Raw genomic sequence first — 25747 nt, 5'->3', positions numbered from 1 at the left:
CTGATAATCTTTGCAGAAAGTAGATTATAAATAGATCTTTTATAATCAGAGGGGGAAAAAAAAAAAAAAAGCTTTTATAATCAGAAAAGCACAGCCTAATTTCAGTCTTTTAGTTGGTGTTTTGACTCTGGACAGAGTTTCTCCAACTTAGAGAGAAACAAAGGAGTGGAAACCAAACTTAAATATTGCCACCTTTCCTGTTACTAGGCTTTGTCTCTTGATATGAGATTTTCCCTCATCATATTCCACTCATTCTATTTAAAAAGAATTTGCTTACGTGATCAGGACAAAAATGTCTCTTTACCAAGAAGTTCAGTAACAGTTGTAATAAATCCCCTCGATAGCAAATAGAGAACCATTTTGACTGCCTCTTCCAACATTCTCAGCCATCACCATTAGCTTAGCTCCAGGAAGCTAGACAGACATGACTTAATCCCTTTAGTTGTGAATACAGAAGCAGTTGCTAATTTACACTGTTGAATACACAGCTCTGTTGACTCCACAAGACAATTTCTTTCATTCTTATAATTATTACATTCACTGTGTATCTCATTCTGTCTTCTGACTATTTTATTAACAAGCTATATTATGATGTCTGAAGTCACACAGAGGGGAGGATAGAAACCTTAAAAGCTCTCTCCAGTAAGTTCTATAAGTCTAGTTTTACATACGACAAAAAAAAAAAAAAAAAAGAAGTCTGACAAAATTCTTAAGTGTTTATACTGCTTAACACTACAAATACTTCTGTTGGAAATAATCCAAGTAATTTTGTCAGGACGGTATCTCTGATAAAAGCAGAATTTATTCGCGATTGCAATGGCGGGCGTCCCACAAGTAGGAGCGCGCCTATGGACACAACATGACAGCCTTTATACCCTGTTTTCTCCCCTTTGCCTCCCCCTCCCCTGTTTCCCCAATGGCTGGGTACTCCAGGTTCACAATCTTGTCAGAAGAATTTACATTTGCTATTTACTTGTTAATTTATTTGTTATCTGGTGCCAGTCAGTAATCATCCAAGATGTCTCGGCGCTCTCCTTGTCCTATTGATATGGTGATTTCCTTTAAAGTCATCATCGTTAAACAAAGAGCACTGGGGGATGATGCCAGGCCTTCCCAATGTCTCTTCAGGCGCTTCCTCGGGCATGCCATGGCTTGTTCTCTGGTTTGCTCTCATGCAGGATATTCTTGCAGTGTATGTGGCAAAATATACATATATACACCTATATACAGAGTATGCATTCCTGGGAAGGTTCGTCTATACGATAAGTGATGTAAACTTATCAGAGATCTTCCCCAAGTTAAGTAGAGGGACTCCCAAAAAGAACTATGATAGCGGAGATCATAAAATAAAAATATTATACAATTCTAATGCAGAAACAACACTTGATTCTCACACTTCTCTTCATGATAGACATTACTGCATGGCCTAGTGAGTCCTGTGTTTGACTGTGTTTAGAAAGTTGCTAACATCATAACAAATATCCTCCCAGCAGCTAAAAAACTGGTTTGCTTGAGAGCACTTAGCTTAGTGTTTGCTTACCTGTGTGCAGATGGTAGGAAGACAGAGTGCCAGCTTGACCATATCAGGAAGAATTGACTGGAATAAATGCTGGGCCTCTGCATCTTCAAGAACCTAGTTAAAAAGGGAAAACAGTAAATAAACAACAATTTTAAAAAGCTTTTAAACTCAACAATGACAGAATGTACAAAGAAGGTTTTGAAAACAGAGCTTTCAAAAGAGATGAAAAAGACCCTATTAGCCTAATGCAAATCAAATGCTTACAACTTTTTAATCACAGTATCTCACTGAATTTTACCAACCAGTAACCCTTTAGCTTGAAGTACAGGAACAACTTTCTCTCAAAAGCTGCAATTGAGAAAGCATGTGATCAAATGTACTACAAAGGAATCTTAAGTTTATTTGACTACGTTCTTCAAAACAATTAATGAAATTCATAATATATAAAAAATTTCACATAAATTATATTCACAACATAAATAATATAAATCATTACACTACCACTAAAGCATTCAAAGGATTCAATTTCCTTTGATAACATAGGCAAACATCTATGACATTGCCCTGTTAAGGATACACTGCTGTGTCAGACCAATGGTCCTCAGCATCTGCAACATGAGATGCTGTAAGAGCATGCAAGCCTGGCAACACCCCATCGCATTCCCCCAGAATCCAGAGCCACTGGCTCACACATGAAAATGGCCACAGCCTCAAGTTCCTGCATGCTGAAGCTGTGAGGTCTTCAGCTTCTTTCTTTAACCTGTGTTCCCAGAACTGATGGCACTTAAAAGACAGGCACAGGTACATCCAGGTTTCAGAATGCTTCTCGGAGCTTTTACACTCAAGAGCTAGTCATGTCAAGCTCCTCAGCCTTATTCTCAGCTCCCATCCTACACTGTCAGGCCCACTGTTGCATGTTTGGCTGCCAAAGCACACAGAGTTGTCAGCACTGACCCAGAATCTCTCTTCTCAGTCACAGCCACCAGCTCTGAGTTCAACCAAAGGAAAATAAGACATTTACTTAGTAAAGCACACAGCACTGCATATGATACAAGCCGGAAACATTGTGTAAAGGCCCACAGTTTCAGTTCTTCCAAGATCTCTGAAACAACTACGGATGCATCTCTCTGCATTATTCCATTCTATCTGAAGTGATACAAAAGAGACTAAGTGTGCTCAGGAAGTTTAAAAACAAACAAACAAAAAAACCCCATACAAATACTCTCAAAGGACAAACAACACATGGCAGGGAAGCGTAGAGAGAAACAGAAGAACAATGCCAGTACCTACAGTCACTTCCCATACACTGTGTATGCTGTTCAGGGAGATATACAAAAATTTTAAGTTGAAACAACAACTTCCAAAGAACAGCAGGCCTAAAAGATCTGAAAAATACTTAATTGAGCAGGAACATAACAGTTTGGTTAAATGATTCTCTTTTCTACCGTCATTGGCTGCATACACACTCACATTTTTATATAGTGCAGGTCAGATATTGCAAACAACCACCTCATCTTTACCATCATCTGCTTTCTGCTCAGGGAACTTTTTTTTGTTCTTAGATACAATGTTTTTAAGTACCAGAAAGAAACAAAATCAGCATTATGAACTTGAAATTCAGACCTCAATAAATAAAATGAATATGTAAGTTAAACCTATTCAAAAGATGACATTTAACCTCTGATGTCTACTGGGCTGTCAAATTCTGATATTCTCTCCCCTCTGGGCAACGCTTCCTCTCTTTTAAAACTGACATATAAATACTGGCTGCCATGCTTTGCTGACTGCCATAGAATATGCAGTATCACTTATCTGGTGACACACAATGGCACCGGACTTTGTCAGAACTGTCAAGGCTTCAACCTTTTCTTTATGCTTCTTTTAAGACAACACAACAATAGTATGAGACAATTTCTTCCCTAAGCAGAAGTAGGGCCAGGAACTGCTCAGCTGATGCAGAACACGTAACTAGGAAGTTCACTTTTGTAACTTGAACTGTGCTGCTTCTTCTCACCTTCTTAATGCTATTATTCCTATACACTATTTTTACTAGATATCCACTAGAAATCCATCTACATCTGGGACTGTAAATGCTCAGATGCATTTTCACTGTACTTCAAGCAGATCATTCCAACATCTACATAACAAATGAGTGTTTGTTGTTGTGTTTTGTTTTTTAAAGGGCTACACTACCACAAGACAAACCACAAGATCCCACAGCATAAAGATGATCTATGTGAGTGCTAAGCTCACAGACCTTGCCAAGCAACTCTCACCTCTGTTCTTATCTAGCTGTAACACCAGGAAGCCTGAGCACTCCTGGTTCTGAATGCTCTCCTATTTAAGCACAGCTTTAACTTCTCCCCAGAAGCTCCACCTGATAGATGTTCCATCATGTAAACACTAACCTGGGAGAACCTCACAGCAGCACAAAGATACCTGGTCACAAAAATGAATAAAGATTTTTTGAGAAAGAAACTCTTCAGAAGCGATAACTTGTACTGATTTAAAAAGCAGCATATTTGGAGTCATATTACATATCCTTATTTATTGGTGCTGAAAGAGCAATGCGCCATTCTTCACCCCCAGACACATCCACCCCATGTTCCTGAGATCCTTCAGCTTGCTAACCCCACAGGATAATAATCTGAGGGATCATGTTCCACTGCATTAGCAAATCAAACCAGCCTACCAAAAGGTCCTGAAACACTGATGTGGTGCAAGGCAGGGGCACATGAAAGAAAACCAGGCAGTCCCCTTGGTCAGCGGAGTACGAAGGCAACTGTTCTCACTGAGGAAACAGTGGTGTAGTTGGTGTGAAGCTGTTAAGCAAGCATCTTAACAAAACAAACACGTGCAATCTTTTAAATGGTTATAACTATGCAAAAGTTAAAAGACTGAATTTCAATTTTGAATGCTTAGTACTTGCATCTTAAATTATTAATAGCCTCCAATCATGCAAAAACAAATTAGGAAGGAAATAAAAGCAGTGGTGTATGAGAACTGCTGAGTCACAGCCTGAACCTCTGATTGATCACCCGAGGCGAGCCATGAGCCAGCCAGAGGAGCACAGGTGAAGACCTATTGAAGAGCTGGCTACCAGTGGGGAAGGATCTTGTCTGGAGATCCCTCCTGGTGTTTTGTGGTGAGCCCAACATAAGGGTAAGCCTTCCATTTATTCTCTTTTGTTATCATAATCTACTTCACTTAACTGTCTTGTTTATTTTGTGATTGTAACATCTTAATATCCATTGATTATACACAGTGGGTATTTCTAAGGAAAAAGCTACATAGAATCAGAGTTAGAAAACACAAACTGCCTTTTTCCAAAGAAATCACTGGTGATTTCAACTGCATTTGCACTAGGGTGATTGAACAAATTAACATGACTTAGGGCTCCAAACCATAAGGTGCAAATGGCTCTTCAAGCAGCAGCACAGGTGAGAGCTCTTGGCCAAACCTGCATTGCAATTTTGCAAAATGAACATTTATAGTGCAGCAAAGAAGCTCGACTAAACACTGCTGTAAGTAATGGCCACCTGTCACTATAAACTAGTCCTCCAAAATGTAATGAATGAGCATGGCTGACAGTTCAAGTAAGAAGAATCTGAGGTAGCACGGGTTGATAGCCATGGTAGAGTTTAAATCTAAATCTGACAGCTCATCAAACCAAACAACCTATGTATACAGAACAGAAGCTTGGACATCTCCATCTATCACATGAGAAGGCAGAATAATCAGGTTAACAGGCAAAACAATGTGCTAGGACAGCAGTGGCTTAATGTTTTCAATTTGTTTTTATTTCCTCACATTATCCTTTTGTGGCTGGACAATGACCAACTGAACTGCCTTCTCAAGGATAGAGGGGGGAAAAGAGGCATTCATTGAGACTTCTGATCCTCTCATTCTAAGGGATTACAGCCTTCTGAATTTTGTTTTCTTCCCAGCTGCCACTGTGCTGTCTGAGCTTAGAACTCATTTGTTTGCACTACCAGCTATTAGACTGACCTGCCTTCCCAGTAGCAGCCTTACTAATTATTTTAATGTTCAAAGTCATAAGGTTACAGGTGGTAATGGACTCCAATTAATGAATTAGACAAATGGAGTAACTTCTTTGTACTTACAGTAAATTCATTCCCCTAATTTCAAGAATACTTTATTTTCTTCAGTAACTTCAGACTGTCTTAAATAAAACACTCTCTATTTTTACACAACACCAAGATGCACATGATGAATACTTTCAAGCTAAGAAACCCAGTTGCAAGCAGAAGTGCAGCATGGTGCATGGATAATCTACCTAGACAACACTACTACACTCCTTCAAGTTTGCAATTCAAAGACAAGAATTTAAAAAGACGTGACCAGAGGAATGCTACTCACACTTCTGCCAAGAGAAGGGCTTGCCCAGTGCCACATGCAAGGAATCTGGTGTGAACCTGAGCTACCAAGCCTAACACAACTCAGAATGATTTTCTCAGACTTTTCCAAAGTGTTCCAACAGACTTTTTCTATTCATAAGCATTTCAAATGCTTTTCCCCTCCCATTCAGTATTACCATCTGTCTTCCAAAAGGTTCCTTGTCACTGACTTGAGATAAAAGCTCAGCTGTCTGCAAGATGAGTGTGTCCACTTCTCAATAATGACGTTTCAATAAAAAGTGGGAAATTCAAATAATGCTAAGTGTATTCCGAAGATGTTCAAGACAACCTGAAGTATCTCCACTCATAGCAACGTCTTCCTTTAAGATGATGCTTATAGAAAAATATATTTAAGCAATCCCACAGCCAGTCCTTGATGCAGTGTGAAATGTTTTCCTGTTCCCTTAATGCCCCAACAGCCAGTACTTATCTGCTTGCTCTCCTGCCTCATACAGATGTCCAATGCTTTTTGTCCTTGCTCCTCACTGTCAGTGAAACAATCAAGTCGTCATCTATTACATTTGAGTCTTTTACCAAACACTAAAACAGCCTCAGATTGCCAAGCTGCATTCTCTCTCTTCCCGTAGCCCTTGTTACACATGCTTTTAAATGCTTGAGAATCCTGAAAACACAGACTCAATAGGTTATTTAAAACAGTTGGAAAGAGAACTTAAAACAAAAATTGAACCCAAACAAGTGCTGATCATATGTAAAACAAAAACTGAACACAAACAAGTGCTGATCACATGTCTTTTAAAACTAGTATTAGCTAAATACACCTGGAGGGAAAAAGCTTCGAAGTCATACTCCATGTGAAAGAGTTTTTTTCTTTGAAATAGATTGAACAGATGAAATCCATTTAAACACACACCTAAATTACAGACATACCTGGAAACAGACAGAGACACTAGGCTGCAGCCCACTGACCTGTATGCATAACAGACTATTTGTCATAAGGCAAAAAATTATACGTATAAACAAGCTTGAACTCTGGTAGCAAAGTCAGGAGGAGAAGGCTGAGAGGGACACAAATCCCCTCAATGTTTTTGTTTAGATTCTGTTTTACTAAATTAATGAACTTACATAGCTGCAGGAAAGAATATACTGACATCTGGCTCCTTATAGCTAGTTCCCTTACAGAACTAATTCAGCAGGAAACACATTTGGATGTCAAATCCATTTCATTTCTTGAGCACTTGTCCGATTAGAAACCAGAGAAAAGACCAAGTAATCTTTGGAGGGAGGAAGAAAAAAACAACACAGAACCAGATTATGCAGGAAGAATCTTATTTGAGAGAAAGAATGCTTCTGACATTTATCAAAACCACCAACTGACACTTCAAAAGGAAAAAATAAGACAGCTAACAAGACAGAGGTTAATTCATTTTTGTTTATTTTTTTTTCCTTGAAGCCTCATTCACGTCTTCTGCCAATCCAGCTCCGAAATGCTCTCTCAGGTGTATCATCCCTAACAGCAGCAGCTTTGCTCTTAAAGCTTTTCAGCATTCGAGATAAAATACAATCATTTATGAGAGAAAGGAAGAGAATATTTTTGCATCTCCCTCTAATGGTTTTAACACATTTCATACTTCACAATACTGGTACTCTAAACTCAGCCACTGTCCTACTGTCAATGAGTGAAACCTGAATCCTGATTTGCCATACGCTCCAAGTAAACTCCACCTGTGCATTCCTAAAAAGCAGTCCTATCCTGAACAGAAGAGCCACAACCACTTCCAAAGCAAGGGCAGATTCCTGTAAAGAAGACCAAAAGACAGCTTTCCAAATGCTTACGATTTTCTCTAGGCAAGTACAACAAGCTGAAAAGAGCAATTGTCTTGTTTCTACAGCAGAGCCCACAGAAATGAAAACCTCCATCTTTTAACCAACTGCTATTAGGTAAGCATGAAAAAGATCTGTGCCCAGGTTCACCCCAATCTTTTGCCTCCCCAGAGCACTTGTGATGCGGGAGGGGAATGAGGTAGAAGTTTAATACCACTGTGATTTTGAAATCATCTGCTAAGAACTTTTGAACTGACATTCAAAAGTCATCACATTTAACTACAGCTACTTCAGAGAGTTTCTCATGACTGTTGATGACAACCTTTTTTTTCTTTTTTTTTTTTTAAATATATTATCAGTGTTCCAGACATCACAAACAGCATAAAGTAGCTAAGGAAAACCACAGCAACCAAAATAAGTTTCTTATACTCATTTGGGAGAGAAGACATCTTAAGAATGTATCTTCACATATCCACAAGTACTTCAGACACAATATAAGTACAACTCTACACCTGGTATACACAGCAATCCCTCCCCTGATAATTCTGAGATGACACAATAGTCACTGTGGTGGTGTTTACAAAATAACACTTAAGACACTCAACCGGTTCACTGGGAAGAAGAAAAAGTAACAATATTTTTTTAGCTCACAATAATAAGCCTGTCACTCAGCACACATGGCTATTTCACCTTGACAATGCTGAGCTACTAACGTCTTTCAAAGCATACAAGATGCTTATTTCCCTCCAGAAAAGCTTACATTGCGTACAATGGGGACAAATATTTCTGATGCTATGAAAAGGAAACCCTCCGTGGCACATTCAAAAGACCTTTCAGTTTAGATTTGGAAAAGACAATCTGATGTAATGAAAATTGTTTGAAAACATCTGGACTAAAATGAAATCTGGCAAAGAACAACAGATAGGCTATTTTCAGCCTTGGGACATTTGATTTCTTGCTTAAAAGCCTACCTCTGCCGTGTTGACATCTCTGTACAGTGCTCACTTCTGTTAGTACTGTCCAAACAATTATAAAAATGATTAATCAAAAAACCACTCACCAGAACAACGTGGTACTTCAAAATTCTCTCTCTGCCAATACCACTGATTACAGCAATTGTTTGTTTTTTATTTTCCAGCAAGTCATTCAAACAACAAAACATACAGGAAAATTTCTAAGACCTGCTAGGAGACACATGACGTAAAGCATTATGTGAACCAAAAATTTCCCAAGACATGCACATACTTAACAGTTGCTAAAACTGTTCCTAAAAACAGTGTAATCTGTTTCAAGAAATGAATGAAAATGCAGAGCTCAACCACAATGCAACTAGATTATTCTACAGTCACATCATCCTCACGTATGTTGCACTTAGAGTCTCTTATTTAGATGAGGATACGGAAACAGTGGTAGAAAGTGGAAGGATAGTTTCTAAAATCGTCTGAGTAACAATCTTAAGAAGATGAAGAAATTAAGTTTAAGGTTATTTAATAAAGGTTATTAAGGCTAAGACCACAGCCTGTGCTACTCTGCGACTGTAATGCTTTGCAATTGCAGTTTTGGAAAGGAAGCATTTCTTAATTTCACTCCTATCAGCTCAGAGATCTGAAAACACAGCCAATTGCTGGAGAGGAAGCTGACAGCTCTGGTAGAGTCACAAGTGCAAACACTGGGCTGTCAAACAGCACGCTCCCTCAACTCAACAACTTGCATCTGACCCATTTTCTGGAAGTGTTCATGCCAATGCACTACTATACTGTGTAGCAACACACATTCCAGGGAGAAACTGAACTTTCATAACACAGCAGGCACATTCTGTAGGTATTGCCCACGTTTCACCTTTTAATGCCAATTCAGCACCACAAGCTCACGAGGTCTTCCAGTGAAAACTGCTGTGATTTTCTTCCATTTGTCTGAATTACTCCTAAGCACATGGCGTTGACTAACAGAAATGAAACTCACCATATGCTGCACCTCTAAGACCACCCTCCTGTATTGTGGAAACCACACAGAACATCCACTAAGGAAAAAAGCAGTATCTTAAACTACGTATCCATATAAATGCCAAAATTTAGATAATATATCATATGGACATATGATATTTACAGAGAATAGGAAAGGCTGCATGAATAGAAGATATTTTTTGCATATTTGTACTGCACATACTTATGTTTTAAGTTTCTATAACAGATAAATGCTTATCAAAGACTGCACACAAGACAAACTAGCGTATTACATTGTTCCTTTCTCTTCATGCCAAGATTTCTCTCAGCAATCAAGTAGAAGAAACTCCCTTTTTTTAAAAGAGCGTTAACGTATTTCATCCAATTTCATAGAATAAATCCTAATGTACAAATGAAGCAGCTTCTTTTGTAGAAGAAAACAACTGTCTGTAATACAGTTTGGAGAACAAAGCGTTCCTTACGCAAAATGCTGGATTACACAGGAATCAAAGGCAAATAAGATGACAAGAATCAACACACAGATTGACTGGCTTCAGACAGCTTTCTCAGAAGACAGCAAGACAAGCAAACATCCACAGTCACTGCAAGCATGCACATGCTTTTCCATACATCAAAAGCCAAACGCAGCCACTGGAAACTTAGTATTATAGAATGGATCATGAGAGAGTACCTCTCTTCACAGAGATACTAATAGCAAAACCTGTTCATGCCTTCCTATTTGCATCAACCAGGCACAAAGGGCCTAAAGTTCTGCAGTGTGCCTGAAAATAACAGATTTTCAAAGGCAAAAGCACTGTCAACTCATGTTTATTTGAAGTGTTTTCCCTTCACTCCTTTGTCCTAAAAAAAAAGAAGCAAACAGTTTCTCTTACATTTCAGCAACTTCTATTGGTGCTACATCAGAATACAACCTGTACGACAAGGTCATTTCTGTCCCCCATCTTCAACTCAAAGTTCTAAGAATGCAAAAATGGACAAATGATCACTGTAGGCACAAACCTTATCCAACTGGGATTAAGAAAAGACACTAGAAAAATTCAACAGCAAGCAATGCAACTCATCAGCAGCACTCCCTCAGAACACTGCCTTTGCTTGGAGTAATCAGCATTCCAAACATCTGCAGAGTTCATCACAGTAACTACATAGAAGCCAACAGGATCTCCCTATTAGGGATTTGTACTAATCCTTTCAAAACCTGATGTGGACACTTAGCATCCTCAGCATCACTTAACAAGGAGTTCCATGACATTATCTAATTAATTAATTCCTTTCGTCGGTTTTTGAAAACCATACCTGCTTAGAACACTCATACAGTGCCCCTTCACTGTTGTACTAGAAGAACAAGCACTCATTTCCTCTTCACCCTCTCTGCTATTCTTTTAGGATACCACTGTCATATTCACTCCTCATCTCTCTCCCAGCTAAAATAAAGAAATGAGACAGTCCTAAACTATTTAGATGTTCCTTATCTGGAAGCTGTTACATACCTTTATTTCACTCCTGCCTCTTCTCACTGTAATTTCTCCATCTCCCACATACAAGCTTTCTACCAGAGAAGGATTCCAAACAAACCCATTATAGACACAAAGTGAACACCTGCAAGATGTACCATGATGCATTTTTCAGATCATTCACAGAAGCTCCAAGACCATCACTGATCATGCCACACAAATTTACCTGAACTACCATCTTCACTCTATGCTCCATAAGAATTCAAGCTTAGAGTCAAAATATTCACAGTTTCTACATATGAGTAATTATCAGAGGCTACAGTTTGTCTTTTAATCTCACATACAAGTTCTGGATTTAATCCTCTTCAGCACTGAATAGTGTGAGGTCATTATATTACAAGTAATTTATTTGCCCAAACGTTGAAGGATGACAGACTGCTTCTCTACGCCTAAAATGAAGTTGCTACTGCTGGAGATTAATGCCTCAGTCTAATAAGCCCTGAATGACAACTTGTTCTTTTATGTGCTCAGGAAAAAGCAAAAGAATGTGGGTGTTCCTGGAAGGAGAAGGGCTCATCCACAAGGAAGAACAAGCCAACAAACCGAAATAAGCAAACAAGAAAGCCTACTACAGTACCTAGCACTGTTGATCAAAAGGTTGCCAACCTAACGTGAGCGAGGACCATTCCTATAAACAGTGCTCATCTGGAGCAGGTTGCTGTGGGTCTCCAGATAGCCAGATCTACAGCAGTTTCTTCACAATTCCTTTTCCACTTGCTGTTTACATTTTCCTACCTGCCTTATAGCTTATTTCTAGGAAAACAGATGGAAGAATGACTTTCAAGTTATAAACATCATGCAAGTAAGATTAAAAATGTTAGCCCTAATAACTTTCATCCAGTAAGTAATAACTTGAATAAATTTTAAGCCTGTTTGCCAATACTGACAGACAAATGCAAAAGCAAATCAATACAACAGCATGGAAATAATGCAGAAAACAACAAAGCTGTCAGATGCCTGAAGAAAATAAGCCACCAAGAACTTCAGGTATGTTACTGGTGAGTACGATGAACTTTTTAAAAAGCAAAAAGCAGCAGCCAAGCACCCAGACTTACTTCACTGCACAAGCAGGAATGTTACTTTCAAACATGAACGAGCATCCAAAATACTGTTTTCAAAATAGTGTGAGGGCTCCCTCTTCTGACAATGTTTTGCAAAACCACCCATCTGCCTTTGTCAGGGTTTGTGCTTGGGAAGATGAACAAAACTTTTCACAACAATGGAACAGTTCTTAGGAAATCATCTTCCAAAATAGATTCCTGCACACAACAGAGCATTCAAAGATAATAAAGAGCTACAGGTGTTCTCTGACAGAACTCCTGTCTAGAAAGGAGCAAAATGGTTTGGAATGCAGGTCTCATGGTTTCACTGCATCCTACACATCAGCAACACATTTTCTTCCCTTGCCAAAAACAACACCAAGACATAGGAAAGTCTCTCCATCATCAGACAAACAGACAATTTTTCAACCCAATGGAGAAGGAAAACAAACTTTCAAAACCTTAAAAGGCTGTCACAAAAGTGATCTAAAATTTTGAGTATTTTTGAGTATTTATCAAATCATGCAATTTTGAGTATTCAAAAACAACTACGAAATTCCAGTGGATTCAAGCAGCATTCTCAATCTAAGCTCTTGTCCCCCATTTTATTAAGTCATGAGACCAGCATCAGAAGCATCTCCCAGCTAAGCGAACAGAAAGGATCAAATGCCTTCTCCCCCCAAAAAAGAAACCATTTTGTATAGATATTACAGTAATTCAATGTTCTGAGCAAAAGCAGCTCTTTGCTATTGTGTCAGTAGAGACAATTTCAATTATTTCCAAAATCCAAATTGATTTTGTTGCTAGTACATAACAGGAATTATTATTGCTGTTATTAGAAAAAAATTAATTTGAATCTTAGAAGCAGAATTTGGAAAGAAAACTATTTTGACTCTATAACAGAAGGAAAATAAAATATGAAACATGGTATAAGATAAACCCACTAATACGAACATTTACCAGATTAACATTTACTAGATGAAGTAATCTATGTTCAAAATTAGAAAATGCAGTAACAAATGATGCTTCAGTTTAATAGGTCTGCATTCAGTAAGTTATAGCTACTCACAATGGTCCAAATGACTCATTAATGCAGACACCCTTTGCTTTGCAGACCCAGTTCCCCTCTAAATCAAATGACAGAATTATTGGCTAAGTAGAGGGCCCAAGAATAGAAATAGTTATCTGGGGCTCACAAATAGTTCGGTTGCTTTAATCTCTCCATTTTTTTCCTTTTTTATTATCTGTCACTATTTCTCTAACTCCCCATTGAGCTGCTCCTCCTTTGCCTGGTTACTCAACCAGCGTTTTTCAAGCAAAACAATCAACTTCCAGTAAGCAATTATCACCTGAAATGCTTTCCCTGTTCCCTCAAAATCATGGGATTAACAAGAAAACAAGTAGCCAATGAAAATCCCTTAATTACTAGCTCCCAGATACTAGAATTTCCAAAGGCACACTCCACTACAGCTAGTATACTCAGGGCATTTCCACAGAGAACCTCAGCACCTCACTTAGAAGCTGCTCAGATAAGCAGGCTTACTGATTTACAAAGCCTGAAGAGTTCACACATATCTTAGTAACTGAGAAGATTTTAAGCATCTTTTTGTATAAGATGCTTTCCCTCCACTAAACTCAGCATACTCAGTAAACAAAGCCAGAGTATGATTTTGCTCCTACAGTTTACAAGGACCTACTATACTGCTATAATGCTTCACTATCCTTCAATATAGAGCTACATACTCTTCAGCTTCCTCCAAAATCCATCTTTAAACAGTTCTGCTCCCTCTTATACAGAACCTTAGAACTACATCACCGTTCCCAAGTGCCAGAAATTGCCTTTCCAGCAACAGCTGATTTCCCTACTGGTCCCCTCTTCTCAGGTGGGTGTTGACACTACTTCTTCCCTGACTGATGATCTCCATCCAATCATCCATGTTTCCAAATTCTCAGACACACGCTATGAAAGCATCATGACAAGCTCATATCCTTTTGTAGCAATATGGTGCAAACATCCCTGAGAAGATTTTTAAATAGATCATTTGTTAATACTTTACAACCAGAATGAACAGCTGAAGGCCAGTTGAACAGGCCAGGTCAATTTCAGGTAGTACAAAAGGAGCAAAGAGGCCACAAGTCCACAATCTTGACAATGACTATCTGAATAACAAGAAAGATGGGCCAGTACACACAGCTCTCATAGCGAGTACATACAGCACAACCTGCATTTCTTTCTGTCAGCACCATTATGCTGTGTAAGAAACAAAACATGTTCTTTAAAACACTAGCCCTTATCAGCAAGAGGCAGCAAAAAAGCAATTATCAGATGAACAGAGCAGACATCTGTTTTAACCAAACACGTAACTAACAAACTTCGTTTCTGCTGAACCTAAATGCAGCTTCAGAACCCTTCCTCCAAAAAATGGAGCACATGTGAACATAACTTAAGAGCTGGAAGAGAAGAAGAGCATTTTCTATTGCATCTCATCCCATACTATTTTAACTGACCAATGATCAGAAATTCAGCCAAGTCAGACAATAAAAATACCTCAAGTTGCATTTGCACCTACTATTCATTTTTTTATTCCATCCTTTTCCAGAAAAGTAATATGAAATCACACAAACCACTGCAACCATTCAAAGGCTTCACACTATCAATTTACCTCAGCATATAGCAGAAACTTACTGCCAGACCAGCATAGCACAGTCTATACAATCACCACATAATACAGCATTAAAGATGTTTAAGTAAAGAAAAAAAGACTTTTTACAAGAAACCATCACACTGGAAATGTTAACACAGTCTACTAATAAATCTGGTTTCCCTCAAAAAAAAAAAAAAAAAAAAAAAAAAAAAGGAATTTAACACCTTGCCTTCAAAAACCTTAGCTGTTAGTGAAGTACACAAATCAGCTTCTTCTGATTCAAAATTCATCTCGCTTACAAAGTCTAATTATCATTTTAACTGATGTTATCAGCCAAGTAACTATCCACATAAACAACAGCAATGCTTCTACTTTTGCAAAGGGAAAAATAAGCCAAAAGTACTAAAGAACGTAGACAACATAGTTGTTTGCAGTTTGCTTTCCTTCATATTTCTTATTTCTATCTTATCAATGAGGTTTACCTTGTCACAGAAATCAGTGAGAGCTGTGAAGTCCCACTTCTTGGCATATGCAACATTGTATCTCAGAATAGCCTCCTGCGGAAAGAGCACAACAAAATAAAGCCTAGAAACACTGCCTTAACAAGAGGAAAAACATTTTATCAGATCTCCTTTTTGAAGAAACAGTTCCATCCAGCAGATACAACCTGCCACAGAGCCCTGTGAATTCCATGTGGCTATGAAGGAGGATAGTGATAGGACAAGGGAGAATGGTTTTAAACTGAGACAGTGGAGGTTTAGGTTAGATATTAGGAGGAAGTTTTTCACCCAGAGGGTGGTGAGGCACTGGAACAGGTTGCCCAAGGAGGCTGTGGATGCCCCATCCCTGGAGGCATTCAAGGCCAGGCTGGATGTGGCTCTGGGCAGCCTGGTCTGGTGGCTGGCGACCCTGCACATAGCAGGGGGTTGGAATTGGATGATCATCGTGGTCCTTTTCAACCCAGGCCATTTCATGATTCTATTAATATGGTGCAATTCTGAACAATACTGAATCTCACATTTCAGGTCCAGCATCCAACAAGCTGTCCAGCATCAAATACAGGCTTACCCTTGTAGCAAAAAACAAACAAACAAACAAACAAAAAAAACCCAAAGAAAACCCACAACCAAAAACAAAAACCAACAACCAAAAAACAAAGCATGCTTTTGTCTGCCTACAACCCATGATACAAACATCCCTCCCTGCCCAGCTGCCTTCTTTGTAGAGAAAAAGGACCTAGCAGAATTTTTGCCAGTTTAGTAGCCTAAAGAACCATAACCAGAACAAAATCAACTACACTCTTCTTAAGAATCAGCCTTAAAAACTTTGACAAGAATGCCAAATCAAACAATATTAACACAGCAAGCAGAGGGACAGCAATTACTCATTTCAAATACACCCACAGTTTTTGCACACACCTCCTTTCTTGCCCCTCACACTATTCTTGGCAGAAATCGTCTGCTACATTGTCCTAGAATTGTTTCTAATTCTAAGCTGCTACAAATGACAATTCATTGATTAATTCCTGACTGAAAAGCCAGAAGAACAGTAAAATTCATCAGCAGGTAAATTAGTCTCCAAAAAGCAAGCATTTTTTCAGCAACTTGCTTTCTTGCCATTTTAGAGGAATATTGTCAAGAGATATTGTTTCAAATTCCCCTGTCTGGGCATTGCACTTTCATTTTGGTTATAGAAAAAGCCTGCATGCTACATACATCACAAACTGGCAGCTATCACTGGACCAAGAGCTCTGTATAGATTTATACAGAATTTGTTTTAACAACACCTGAGAAATTTGATGGTAACATTTAAGTGTCTGAACTTTTCTTCCCAGCCCATCACCGTGCACCAGCATGTTGCATATATTGTACCTCAACTGTCCTAAGCAGTCAAGTAACAAGCAAACACATCAAGCAAACCATGGAAACTCTCAGGTACAGTTCTCTCTTCTAACACAGTAACATTACTCTTTTAATCCTGATTAAAGATGATATGTACCTTCAGCAAACTATCAAGTCAAGTATAAGTACCTGATGTTGACAACAGATGTCAGCATGAAGATGTACACCAGTAGGAATGTAAAAAACGACAAGCCAACTGAAACTCAGAGCAGCTTCATCACAATGCAGTTTTCATGACTTCCTGGCCACTTACAAAAGTGGGCTTTTCAGTATTTCTGTGAAGGTCTTTGTAGATTCCACAATAAAGAAATGTAATTTCTCTGTGACTGAGTGATTTCCAATTGAAGTTAATTAATGGCTACATTATTTATTTAATGTGTGTACTGCCAACTACCACTCCAAGCAGCTGTTTTTCAAGCATCAAATATCCTGCCTAGTCTGCCTGCAGAATTACCCCAAATAGACTGAACCAGATGGGAAAACAGACTCCAAATAACACCAAAAGCACTATTTTAACCTTCAATTTTATTAGGAGAATCCAAACTGGGAAGAAAACAGATTACACACTGAAGTTCCAAAAACAGTGTCGCTTGATTTTAAACACCAAGAAAGCCAACACTATGTACTTTATAGAGAACTAAACACAGGACTTTGATAATGCTGCTTAGCAGCTATTATATCTGTAACAGCATTCAGTGGAGCTGTTATTTAAAAAATGAAAGGCACAACGAGAAGTGACCAGCAGGGGAAAATTAAAAAAAAAAAGTTTCCCAATCTCCAGTTTTGAATGTGTAGAATTCATGAAGGATCCTTTAAACAGCAGACTTTATTTCATTATGAAAAAGATAAAATATAGGACTAAACCAGAATTATTTACAACAGTGCATGAAGAGCCTGAAAGTACTTTTACAGCTTTCTGTATATAGAGCCAATTCCAAACTGAGAAGCTTACCTTCAAATCATGCGAGCATGTAAATTTGTTGAGTAAGGCAGTTTGGATTAGCTCCCATCTACTTCCAGCAGTTCTATCTCCATTCTTTGAAACAAAAGCCCAAAAATAAAGTCAGATGAAGTTACACAAATCAGAAAGATACAGTTAGTAATAATTGTCTTCCTTGCCACAACATTTTATAAGTGTTACTTGATTTCTGAAGTTCTCTAAAAAAGATATGTATCTGTACTTTCGTAAGTTTCATTCACATTCGTCAGCATCCCAAATTGTTTTATATAAATATATATATATATATATACACACACACACACACACATATATGTACACACACCAGCCCACAAAGGGTTTGGAAAAATAATTACTAGAAGAAAAAAAAATATATATCTTCCTCTTCTTAAGCATCACAACAAAGAATGTAGCGTTTTTCAGACCACATATGTTCATCTAGAAGGTCCTCCAATTTCGTACACAGCTTGTCAACAGAGCACATGTGAAAGCACAGCAAACTGAAAACAAATCTACACACATAAACAAGTTTTATTGCACAGCTGTAAGCATTTTATCTTACCTCATCCTCTACAGGATACAGATTTTGTTCTGAGCAGGGCATTTTAACGTGTTTGTTGTCCCACAAATCTTTGTAGTGAGTTGGAAATGGTTTAGGCACCTCTCCTTCTCTCAGGAGGTCTACCTACAACAACAAGAAGAGGAAAGAAGCTCAGGCTCTATTTCCTTTATAGAAAGAAATAAAGAATAAGCACAGACTGAGTTAAGAAAAAACTCTACAACCCAATTCCTTTAGAATACAGAAAGCTAGAAGCAAAGTGATGGGCATCCAGTTAGGAAAAAAAAACAACAATCTCACCATTAAACCCATAGTAAGATAAGCTACAGCTCAAAGCATAAGGTGAATGCTCAAGGAGAAGTTTACAAAGAAGAATTTCACAGCTCCATTCAGATTGCAGGATCTCAGAACTAGAGGATCTTTAAGGTCCTCTTAAGTCTTAGATTCAGTGAAAGGAATGCAATCATCTGACTGCTTGATGCACATTAAAAGTTACATACAAACTTGGTTTTATGTCCAACTATCAGCTGAAGTATTCCTTATTTATGAATTTAAGAAGTACCTACACAGTTTCAAAAAATACTGTCAAAACAGTTCCAAATGTAATCATACCCATGTACAAAAACAGCATTCTTAGTCTTTAATACTGAAGTGGATAATAAATCATTACAGATACAGTAATATCTCAAGCTTATTCCACAGAATATCAGAAATATAAAAAAACAATGTAATACAATGTTCCTAAGGACCTGGTCTGCTACACAGCTCTGTGATAGCAATAATTTTTCTCATAACTTGCACTTAAATTTAATGTGCTTTTCTTTTGTTTAGGATTCATCCACAACCTTTTATGTTTTATTTATACAACAATTCGACTGCACATTACTCCAAAAGACTAAAGGAATAAATCAGATTTAGTCTACAACTCATTGATACACTTGCATATGATTTTTTCCCTCTTCTCTCCAGATCTTGAACCTTTTGTACACCTTGAACTCAAAACAGAATCACATGACAATCAAAATGTAACACCAAATCATTTTAGTACAATTTGCAAACAAACTCTCAGTTTACAGCTCAGACAAGAAACTACACACACTCATGGAAAAAAAAAAAAAAAATTATATATGTATTTGTTCCTATCAGGCCAGAGCAGTAAAACTATAATCACATGTATTCTGCATGTTACTATCTTAGTTATTAGGAAAATAACTAAGGAATATAACTGATAACAACTGATTAGGAAAATCAGTTGCCCCAGCCTGCTGGAAAAGAATAGCAAAGAAAGATTCCCACTGCCTGCTAATACTGTGAGACTGATACAGCATTCCACACTTTGAACAGCCCAGTAAGAAACGTGATTTCAGGTAATACACTGAAGTACCATACCCTGACAGTTACTGTATGATTGCCTGAGGGTCTCAGATGTGGAAGACGAGCCCCACACATGGGCATTCTCCTCATCTCTTCAATCGGCGTCCCAAACCACTTCTTATTAGTTGGAAGAGGTGGTGGCACATACTTAGGGATCTTCCTTCCCGCTCGCTGAGATCTGAATTCACATTTATCTTTCCTGCTGTTCAAATAGAAACAGACTGAAAAATGTTATTCCCACTGGAAAAACTTGGTAGGTAAATAGAAACACTTACACTTCAGGGTTACATGTATAACCAAGACAATTTATTTGCTAGCCTTTGCTGTGACCGTTCCTTGAAATCTGATTTTGTCTTGGCTGGCTGTTTGATGTTCTCAGAGTAATATGCGAAAGAAGCTAAAAGCCTACACTTTGAGGTACTGTTTAAAGTTGTAAACTCCCGCTAGCAAGACTGCTCCACCCTTGGATAAAGATGCTGTCCAACCTGTTCATGCTGCCTACACATGCCAGTGCCCCCCAGGTGCGAGCAGCCAGACCTTACAGACTACATGAATAGGGGCAACCACAGCAGCATGACACTTGGTACAGGTGTACCATGCCCATCTGAGAGCCAAAGAATAACTCTGGCACGGCATTACTGATGACTTAGAGCTGTTCAAATCACTATTGCTTCTTTCTCCCCAGGTTATCATTTCAGTCACTCCACTCTGCTGTAACCTGATCTAACTGAAACAGAGGAAAACTCTAGTATTTGCTAACTGCCCTCTCGAGCACTACAAACAATGCCACTATTTTGCAAGGCACAGGGGTCCATACCCTTCACATCTTGCTTAGGCTCAGAACATCTCTACAGCTGCTTATGCTACCCTCTGATTGCTCTGTAAAGCACTGTGAGGATTCCCACCAACGCAAGCAGTGAAACCTTTCCATCAGTTTCCCATCTCAAACGTGTAATTATTGCAACACACCACACACCTGCACTGACAAACACAGGCCTGCCTCATTCAGCCTCTGCTGCTTTGTTACATATAGTAGCAGCAAATTTAAGTTAGCAAAAAGGATATTCACTAAGCTCATGTTTTAAGACTTGTGGAAATGACAGACATTTTTCAGGCACATTTTTTATCTCACTTTCTAAGAACTGCTGGCTTTTGCTTTCCAAGTCCGCTCTCAGCCACTCAACTCCCCGGATTTCTCAAATGCAAGCTTCCACCACCAGCCAGCTGCCCTCCATTGTCCTCAGGCTCATTCCCACAAGAATGGCTTGTGCTGCTCCTCACATCCAGAAGGAGCTCCAGCAAAGACGTGCAAAATACCTTCTTGCCCTACTTTAGGAGACATTAGTCTACTGAGATAATTGCTTATGATGTCCTCTTGTTTCTACTTCTTCATTTGCCATTTATTCACTTTCGCAGCTCCCACTTGAACCTGAGCTCTCCAGGGCATAGATCATCTTACTGTCCTTACACAACAGCCAGGATATAGTGCTGGGTCATGCTCAGGACTTGCATTTCTGTTAATGTAGCACCCAAACATTAGTCCTCCTCTCTGCCAAAAAAATTAACACATCAGTGCAACTTCTTTCAAATAAATGGAATTTTTCTTGTTGGTGTCAGAGCATCAGTAGCACTGATGCTTCAATAAAACCAATCCAGTTATTTTGACAGCAAAGATGAAAACTAAAGAAAAAGAACAACAGAACATTACCTTCCTCAATGTTCTGAATGAAATATTAAATGCTAATACTAAGCTTAGGAAAGCAATCCTGCACCACGATTTGTTTTCAAGCACCAATTCTCACAGTTTTAAGACACTTCCCCAGCAAATAAAATCACCTTCATTCACTTTCTTTAATTCCCAGTTTTAACAAATCTAATATTTAAAAATATTGCACTAAATAAAAATATCATTAAAAAGTAGTCCAGTTAAAAACAAGTTACGTCAAGCTTACATCAGAGCTACCTTCATGCCTTTACATGCGTTTTGCAATGCTCTTTACACAATCCAGACTCCAAAGTTTACCCTGGGAAAGAGAATTTTTAAGTGTGAACAAAACAGGCGAGGCAGAAGGAACGCTACCTTTTCTCTTCCATTTTAGGTATCCTCATGAAATGAGAGGTGATTTTGGAGTCTTTCTTCACTCCTGGTTTTGCACCTTTGCTTTCCGATGATGGAGCAGGACAGATCCCAGGTGGTTTTATATGCAGACCATCATCCTTGACAGAATTATCTATTCCCTCAAAGTCTTCACAACCCTTAGTAGAAAACCGTGATTTCCTTGACTCCAGTTCAGCATCCCCGTACTGAATTCTGAAAGATCTGCTTACAGATTTGGCCATATGATTCTCCTCCCGCTCATCAAGAAGTGGACTCGTTTCGTCATCAGCCTCCGACCCATGACAGCTATTTTTGGAATTGTCCACATCCATGGGTGATTCTGGTTCACTTTCTTTCTCAAAAGCAGGTGAATCCCCTGAACTACTTCGACATTTGCTCAGTTTCTCAGGACCTCCAACACAGGATACACAAGCATCGCAGCCAGTATCTGAAAGTGGGCTTTCTGGAACGACATCCCCTTCTTCTTGTTCACCTGTATCAACAGAATCGCAGCTCTTCAGCTTCTGTGAGCTGCACAAAACCACCTGTCCATCTGTCTCGGTATCTTTTGAAGAAAGTTTTGTATTTCCCATTTTCAAAGACTGGCCAGACAACCGTTTCCTCTGAGTCCAAATGTCACCACTTTCCTCGCAGCCTCTCTGAGCCTCCTTGCCAGTTCTGTGCATCTGATCGATGTTGGCATTTTTAAAGGCCTCTCCAGTCAGTTCTGCCTTCACAGGCACTCTGTCTGAGACCGGATCTTTGCCCTCAGCCTCCCAGTTACATATGCTGCCTGTCTGAGGCAAATTTACGTGCTTTGTGCCAACTTCCCCAGATACTTCTGGATAATTTTGCTGGCAAATACTCTCTAGCTGTTTTACATCATGCTCACAAACGTTTTCTTTTTTAACAGAAGTCATCTTGGTATTTTCTTCAGTATTGTTATTAATTTTGCTTTGAAGGCTGTGGAAGAGAAGTAAAGAAATTTAATGCATTACCTCTAGAAAATATTTCAGTACAGAATTTTTTTAAGGGAATGATTTCTACAAACTGCAGAACTTTAGGCTTTGGTCTGTCAGTAAAGCTGGAAGAGAGCATACAAACCTACACTCTAAAGCAAATCTGAAAAAAAAATCCCAATTATTCACTTCCTCCTTAAGCATCCTCTTACCTTTGCCTTGTAAAGTGCTTTTGCTCACTGTAAATGTGAGCCTGTACTCCACACTTCTGCACTGATCATTTTCACAAGTCTTCCTGGCTTTTCTTGGTCATTTTAGCACTGCTACTGATTTCAATTTCCAATTGTTTACAAACACCAATATTAATATATTCACACCGTGATGACTGAAGAAGAGTAATAACTGATATTACTCTACATAAGATAGAATTAAAATCAAGAAGAAATGAACTACCTAGCAAATGTTGCTCCTAGCACATTACTCTCACACTGTAGCACATGCCATGCAACACTGAAGCTTCCAAAACATCCTTGAGTAAATTCCCTGTAAATTCTGATCCAATTTACACCATACACATAATCACAGCCCAATGAGATGGACTGAAATTGACTTTTTTTTCTATAAATTAACAGCTGTGAGCTGAATACAGAACAATAAGATGAAATCCTCTGCCATTACTGAGTTAGGTTAAGCCAGAACAAAAGGCAAAGCCATTGACTACAGACATGGCCTGATAACCACAGCTGCCTGACTGCCTCTAGAAGCAGCAGCCCACTCTGCCTTACCCTGCTACACGTTCTCATCTTTTTCTTTACAAGAGCAACCTCAATGGTGAGTTGGAAGCTAAGTTAGCAAAAAGGTTTACTACTCCTGGGAGAGTGGGAGATTAGTTAGCTTTCTGTAGCAAAACTCTGTCAGGCACTTACACTCAGGAGGTGTGGTACAAAAGCAAAAAAGCAGAAATAAGGTTGATTTTTTTCAGTAGCTACCAGTACAGGCAACCTGCACTCTCAGTTCTGCACAGGTCCACTCAAAGAACACAACTTTTGAATAGCGCCAGTGAATGTTTTACCTTCGGGACTCAGTTGTCTTGGGTCCTTTATTCTCCAACCAAGTGGTAATTGTCCGTTGTTTACAAGCTGAAAATCCACAATGCAGTACATTAGTACATGAAGTATGATGACATTGCTACACAATTGCACATGAACATTGGATAGTGATAGGACAAGGGAGAATGGTTTTAAACTGAGACAGGGGAGGTTTAGGTTAGGAATTAGGAGGAAGTTTTTCACATAGAGGGTGGTGAGGCTCTGGAACAGGTTGCCCAAGGAGGTTGTGGATGCCCCATCCCTGCAGGCATTCAAGGCCAGGCTGGATGTGGCTCTGGGCAGCCTGGTCTGCTGGTTGGCGACCCTGCACATAGCAGGGGGTTGGAACTGGATGATCATCGTGGTCCTTTTCAACCCAGGATATTCTATGATTCTATGAATAAGACCAGATGAAGACAAAAGCACCACAAATAATTCTTCACTACTATCCCCACCAACGGAAGCACTCAGACACTATTAAAACTACACCTGATGCAATATTCCATTTGTAACACAGTTAGCAGCTGCAGATTTAGTAATAACCTTTGTAAATTCCAGACTTTTGTTTTTAATCTAGACCATACTTAAAATTGCCTTGGAGTGGGGAAAAAAAAAAACAACCAACAATTGCAGATCACAGAATGGCCCAGGTTGGAAGGGACCTCAAGGATCACGAGTTTCCAACCCTCCCACCACAAGCTGGGCCACCAACCAACATTTAATACTAGACCAGGCTGCCCAGGGCTCCATCCAACCTGGCCTTGAACACCTCCAGGGATGGGGCATCCACAACCTCTCTGGGCAGCTGTTCCAGCACCTCACCACTCTCATAGTAAAGAACTCCCCCCTGACATCTTCCCTCCCTCAACTTAAAATCATTTCTTCAACCTGAACTTTAGAGCTGGCATTATCACCTTTAATTACCACCAGCAACACAGAGAGCCCTGAAAGGCTGCTGAACTTCAGAACGAAGTGAAATTACATAACTTCCAAATTAATCTGAAGAGAAGACATTCTAGAAGATCCAGCCGAGCACCTCACTTGTATGCCACATACTGGGAGAGACTTCACATCAAGACCGTGCACACTAGACATGACTAATGTTCAAAAAGAAAGCTGTTCTTTTTAACTCTATCTATAGACTACCCATAAAGCTTACTAACACTTATTCCCCTAAAGAGAAACCAAACACGTGGGATGATTTTGTCACATTCAGTGTCCCCCACATTGGTCCAGTGAACGTGATCTCTGTGATGTTACACTTCAGGCAAGCCTGCACTAGGACAAACCATTAAATAATTACACAGAGGTTCCAGGGGGCTGGGAGGAAAAAAATAAAGTAACTTTCATTTGGAAGATGTTTTCATTTTGCTTTTTGCTGTCATTTAAAGCCAATTCTGAGCAGTTGTCCAGTGGCTGCGGTTCTCTTTCCTTCCCTTTGCCAGATGAACTCGTCTACCTACTGCTTTTGACTGGCATGGGGCTCAGCCACTGCTGCCAAGGGGGTCAGGAAGGCCTGCAGTTTCCTTATCGCAACAATAGATTTAGAGAACTTTAAAAAAAAAAATCATTACAAGAGATTTAGCTACACTGACAAGCAGCCCTCAAACGCGAAGCATCATCTCACCGCCCGCAGAGGTGAAACACGAGTCATTTAGGCCATAGGCAACTACAGCCGGGCAGCGATGGCCCTGTGAGGCGGCGGGCTGCCGGGCCGGGGCCGCGTTCCGGCCGGTACGCACCTTTGTTCCCCACGGCGGTGACGGAGCAGTCGCCCCCGGGCCACCCCGGGCAGCCGTCGGGAAGCGGCGGCCGCTGCTCTCCCCGTGAGCCGTCGCCGGGGCTGAGCCGGGCTCTCTTGCAGGGCTGGTCCCGCCCGCAGCCCGCGCTCATCCTCGGCGGGCACGCCTCCGCTCCGCCCGCCCGGCCCG

General features: G+C 39.5%; 1 protein-coding gene across 2 annotated transcripts in view; it reads right to left on the bottom strand.

Annotated features, from left to right (window-relative positions):
- The window catches only part of PARG (poly(ADP-ribose) glycohydrolase), a 63561-nt gene extending 37852 nt beyond the window's left edge, over positions 1-25709 (bottom strand). The window contains exons 1-8 of one of the 2 annotated variants that reach the window (XM_042817793.1): positions 25559-25709; positions 23801-23867; positions 21752-22732; positions 19687-19873; positions 18301-18423; positions 17733-17816; positions 15362-15436; positions 1541-1633 (exon numbers count right to left, since the gene is read on the bottom strand). In XM_042817793.1, the coding sequence (XP_042673727.1) occupies positions 1541-1633; positions 15362-15436; positions 17733-17816; positions 18301-18423; positions 19687-19873; positions 21752-22732; positions 23801-23867; positions 25559-25709 (1761 nt within the window). Of the gene's footprint in view, positions 1-1540; positions 1634-15361; positions 15437-17732; positions 17817-18300; positions 18424-19686; positions 19874-21751; positions 22733-23800; positions 23868-25558 lie in introns of those variants that run through there. The other variant, XM_042817794.1, reaches the window with a different exon arrangement.
- Between the last annotated feature and the right edge of the window lie 38 nt (positions 25710-25747).

The sequence above is a fragment of the Centrocercus urophasianus genome, unplaced genomic scaffold, assembly GCF_019232065.1.
Source record: "Centrocercus urophasianus isolate 14NV4802_14NV808 unplaced genomic scaffold, USGS_Curo_1.0 seq_17, whole genome shotgun sequence".
In the NCBI taxonomy this organism is placed as follows: Eukaryota; Metazoa; Chordata; class Aves; order Galliformes; family Phasianidae; genus Centrocercus; species Centrocercus urophasianus.
The sequence above is the reverse complement of the archived record's forward strand: the minus strand, read 5'-3'. Positions and strand labels throughout refer to the sequence as shown.